This window comes from Teleopsis dalmanni, unplaced genomic scaffold (genome assembly GCF_002237135.1).
Source record: "Teleopsis dalmanni isolate 2A unplaced genomic scaffold, ASM223713v2 unscaffolded_contig_3170, whole genome shotgun sequence".
Classification (NCBI taxonomy): domain Eukaryota; kingdom Metazoa; phylum Arthropoda; class Insecta; order Diptera; family Diopsidae; genus Teleopsis; species Teleopsis dalmanni.
Window position 1 is genome coordinate 1 of NW_024034552.1, and position 5,471 is coordinate 5,471.

At 39.8% G+C, this 5,471-nt stretch overlaps 1 protein-coding gene across 1 annotated transcript; it reads right to left on the reverse strand.

The window, feature by feature from the left end:
• Positions 1–500: 500 nt before the first annotated feature.
• On the reverse strand, positions 501–1,802 carry LOC119664997 (the record flags this gene model as incomplete). The annotated part of the gene is made up of 1 exon (XM_038074334.1): positions 501–1,802. A coding segment is annotated over exon 1 (1,302 nt), but the record flags the coding sequence as incomplete, so codon positions are not given.
• Positions 1,803–5,471: the final 3,669 nt, after the last annotated feature.

Genomic DNA, 5,471 nt, shown 5'->3' on the forward strand with positions numbered 1-5,471 from the left:
ATATCTTTACGGGCCAGTGCTCCAGATATGGATTCGTAAGATGTGTTATCGAAAGCTCCCTCTACGTCCAGAAATGCACATAAGGCGATTTCTTTAGATTGAAACGTGCTTTCGATTTTGCTGACTAAATGATACAGCGCGACCTCTGTAGATTTGCCTTTTGAGTAGGCATATTGGGTGGAGTGGAGTGGGACAGTTTGTTCCAATTTATTCCGTATGTACAGATCAATCAGCCTTTCGACGGTTTTCAATAAGAAAGACGTAAGACTAATGGGTCTGTAGGACTTAGGTTGGTCCATAGGTTTGTTCCCAAGTTTGGGAATGAAGATCACGTTCACTCCTCTCCAGGAATGAGGGATATAACCCATAGTAAAACAAGCCCTAAAGAGTTTTAGTAATGGGTCTATGATGATATCTATGCAATTCTGCAATAGAGCAGGGTAGATACCATCGCCTCCAGGCGCCTTAAATGGTTGAAATGAGTTGATCGCCCATTTCACCTTGTCCCTGTCAAAAATAACACCAGATAGAGCGTATTCCTGACCTGTAGGAGCAGTAACTTCCCTATATGAATGTGATGTGGGTGGTCCGGATACGGAACCAGGGAAGTGTGTTTGCAAGAGAAACTCGAGGGTATCTTCACGACCAGTAGTGAATGAACCGTCGGGTTTTTTTAAAAGTCCTACTTCATTTGTTTTGACCTTATTTAAAGCCTTGTGTAGTCTAGCAGCCTCAGGCAACCTATCAATACTATCACAATGGCTACGCCAGCTGGCCCGTTTGGACTGTCTGATTGAATTGTTGTAGTCGGTGAGTGCAGTTCTATACTGTTCCCAACTACCAGAGCGTTTTGCTCTATTGAATAAGCTTCTTACTAGTTTACGCTTATTAGCTAGTTGCGAGTTCCACCAAGGAACCTTACCTCTAATTGAAGCATTACCTGCAACCGTGCTGTTGTGAAAGGAGGTCAGTAAAACCTCACCTAAATGGTTTGCAGCCAACTCTATCTCTTCACGAGTTCTTAGTGGCCTAGCTAGAGAAAAATTTTCGGAACCCACCAAGTCCCTGTACCTAAGCCAGTTGGTTTTCCTCGGCCGGTACACTTTATCTTGCTTCTCGGATATACTGGGAATTTCAAACCTAATATGTTGATGGTCTGAGAGGGACACTTCGTCCGACACTCGCCAATTCCATATAGATTCCTCAATACCCCTAGTGCAAAGAGTGAGATCTAATACCTCTTCTCTAATTGCATTAATAAAAGTGGGTTTACTACCTTTGTTAGCTATACTTAATCCTACCGTCATAATATAATCTAATAGGTACTCACCCCTTTTATTATCATTGCTGCTCCCCCACACTGTGTGGTGGGCATTAGCATCACAGCCCAAGATTAGCTGTCGCCCAGTGGACTTGCAGAAGTTGATCAGCTGCTGGACTTCCGATGGTGGAATGGTTACTTCATCACCTGGGAAGTAGGCAGAGGCCATGACTATATCTGTGGCCCCTCCTAGTGTTGGGACTTCGACTAGAACCGCTGCTAGGTCTCTAGAAATAAAGTTTGTTAACGGAAGATATTTTACATCTCCACCGATTAGGATAGCTGCACGTGGCACTGCTATCGAACGGTCATAAACCAGCTTACCTGATTTTGTGTTGAGACCCCGTATTTGGCCATCAAACACCCACGGCTCTTGGATAAGTCCTAGAGCGATGTTATTGATTTGGGCAATTCTGCACAAGGTGGCCGATGCTCCCTTAGCATGGTGCAGATTTGCCTGGAGCACTTCAAGAGCGCTCATTATGTCTCGTTAAGAGACTTACGGACGAGACTTTCACGCTTGTCTCGTCGAGAACCTTTATTTCTATCACCCTTTGATTGCTTCGGTAAAATTTTACCGATTAAGGGTGTTTTATTGGTAGCGGTCCGTGGTTTACCTGCTACAGTTGCCGTGCCCGTGGAGGGCATTGTGGACTTTGTTACCGAGGTGGGAATCTGAACAGCACGCCCACTGGCAGAGCACACAGCCTTGCTTGTGGAGGGACGTGTGTTTAGTTCCTCTTCCTCAGGAACAGTCACTGTTGGGCAATCATCCGTAATGGATGCTGCCGGAGCCGAGGATGATTGGATTATATTATCATCCTGAACCACCTTTGGAGTATTATCTATGAGGTGAGAATGAGCGGGGGTGGTTCCTTTTAGCATCAATCTCAAGTGTCCGAACCGGTATGCAATCCTACCTTTAAGTTCGGATAACTTCCTCATAGATTCGTCATCAATGACGAAGACTAGGTGAAGCATCTGATCCTGCGTCAGCCTGCGTATCACCTTCCACCGCGTGGTGGAGAATTTGTTCTGGGTACCAATGGTAGCCAGAACTTTTTCGTTTGACAGTGTCAAACTCTGAGGAAAATAGCCAGGAACTACATGAGTTCGTGGGAAATCTTTTTCCTCTACCACGTTTAAAGCGAGTCCGCTTTTGGCCCCTATGTGGCCTGAAAATTTCTTGACCCACTCCGCAGTTTTTGCATCACTGCAGACGATAAGCAGCCACCCCGTTCTAGGTAAACACCCTTCGAACTCCGGCTGTATTTCGTCGTTGTGTTGCTCAATAGCAACATCAATAATGGCTTCTTGGAGAAGCGTGATTTGCTCTGTAGAGAGCGAATTGCCAGCCGGATCGGCCGACGTGAAGCCTAAGCGTACGCCTTTAACAGCTAGGCTGTACGATGGCTTGGTGAGCCCCACGTGAGCCACCTTATGTTTTTTGGCGGGAAACAAACCGGGGGATTGCTCCTCTGATCTGACCCGCTTATTTGCAGGTGAATGTTGCATAGCAATTTTAAGAGCCTCTGCCCTGCTATGGCCTGAAGACATTGCCGCCTTAAACCTTCTTCTCTCACTTCTTTTAAGGTGAGTAAATTTTGGAGATTCCAAAGTGAGGTTGCCAACTTTGGATCCAACGACAGTTAGACCGGATTTTTGTGATACCACACTGCCGGTGTCGGAATCATCAGATTCAACGGTTTCGGAATTTGAGGACAAGACCTCAATAATTTCCTGCCGCCTTACCTGAGATCGCGACGAAGTAACTGCTGGTGCGTACACCGTTTCCGCAAGCGGAGAAGTAGACGGTGGCCCATCCGGATCCATTTTGACGCACACAGTAGCGCTGTCGAAATGGGTGGAGGCTTCCAGCCCAATGGCCGGCACACACTCAGCTACAGATAATTCCGGAGAGGAAATATTTGAAGATGATGCCGTTAGAGTGACATCAAGCTCATTTGAAATGTTTAATTTGTCCATACAAAAATTGTTTAAATTCGGGATGGGAAGGTCACACACGACATAGCCCGTTTATCGTGAGAAGTCTAAATTAAAACTGGAGGTCGACAGGTATCCAGAGTTCGCATATTAAAGACCAACTATCCATGGCCATTCATCCCTCGGCATATGCTGTTCCACCTTGGATTTGAGCTTTGATTTAAGACGCTTTTACATGCGTCCGCCCGATTACAATTAGCCAGCACTCATAGCAGAGACATGACCATACTATGAGCCTGTTTCTAGCCGCCCCCGCGTAGAGGATGTAATCACACTACCGACAGTATACAGCAGTTACGGCACATACACAAAGTACGTGTTTATCCCCCTGTGTATCTGACGGCTGACGACCTTGGTCGTTGTTTAAGTTCATAACAAAAATAAATTGGTGGCAGCGGTAAAGATAGAATTTTCGGTTGAAAATAAAAAATTAATTAAAAAGTGTTTTAATTTACTAAAATTAGTATACGGTACGAGTAAATGTTAAAAGGAGTGTTTCGAGTAACTGAAACGAATAAAAAAAAAATAAATATATGTTGTGAAATTATATTATCAACAAGGATAATTATTATTGACAGTAAAAATAAAAAACAAACAATAAGTTTTAATAAAACTGTGCACTATTAAAAAATTTAACAGAAAATTAACTTTTGAAATATTTATTTGCCAATCAAGAAATAAAGTGAGATCAGAAAGTTCAGGTGCGGAACAAAAATAGCTGAGTTGAATGTGTTATGATATACTGAAAAAGTAGAATATACAAAATTAATTATCGTGTAAAAGACAAGACAATAGTGAAAATATATATAACAGAAAAGCAGTTCAAAAATACATTCAACGTAAAAAGGAGAAGGTGGTGAAATACAAAAAATCGGGAAGAAATCTGATGTTCTGCAATTAAGAAGCAAATCTGGTGAGCAAATTCGAAAATGAAGATGATTCTGATGTTATGGGTTTCACTTAGCTGGTAATGTACCAAAATTTTAATATTAAATTTTGTTATTATTGTACTAAATGTCAAATTTAATTATCTAAAATTATCTAATGATAATTATTACTATTTTTATAAGTAACAGTATTTGATTTATGAATTATAAAAAAAAAAAACACATATAAGTGAAACTAAATTAAATTTTGCTGTTTATAGAAATCAATATAAATTAATATTGTTAAAAGAAAATATATATATACATATATATATTGGAGTTTATAGAATTTAATAACAGTTTTTGTCAATAATTTCGTGTAATATTTTACGTTGTATAAAATTCATAATGGCAACAAATGACAATAGGCCTTTTCGGTGGCTCGCAAGTACGGCAAAAAACAGCAAGTTGTTGGCCTATGCAGGCCTATACTGGCCGCAATGTATGCAAAACAACAACACTATTTTCTCTACCTCGGCCAGCATAGTTATGCTGGCCAATCACATCGGCCAGTAAAAAAAAAAATGTTACCAACGCAATAAGCGAACTATTGTGAACCTTCATTGAAAATTCCAACGAATATGTTACTTATTACCAAGTAACATTTATTTTATTTTATTTAATTTGTAGTTTACATACGTAAAATTAATAAAACAAACATAATTTTTGAAGTTTTTCTAAAAAAATTTTTTATAGAAATACACGCAAACTATGGACCACAAAGGAAACGAAGTGTTTTCTAGAGTGCATTCATAACATTTAAAAAATCCGTGAAACAACTTGCATCCCTCGGCCGCTGCAAAACGTTGCTTTCTTCTCCCAACATCGACAGTACCTACAAAAATTTACTTATCTTAGTGTTTTATTTTTAAATTTCCAATATTCTTACCATTCCTTTTAATTTCGTGTTCATTTTAATTTTATAATATTTTTATAAAAATATATTTGATTTATATGCACATATACAAGATTTGCTGTTTGTCAAAACAAAACATTTGACAGATTGCAACAGTGATGCCAATGACTCGCGTGGCCAACATAGGCCAACATGCATTTTTTGCCGTACTTGCGAGCCACCGAAAAGGCCTAATATTAAATGATATACTATATTATATTAAATCTAAATGAATTATTACTAACAATTATATTAGTAATATTAAAATTATATTAAATTTATATGTTAAATTGACTGTATAAAGCGTTTTAACAGCATTTATTTT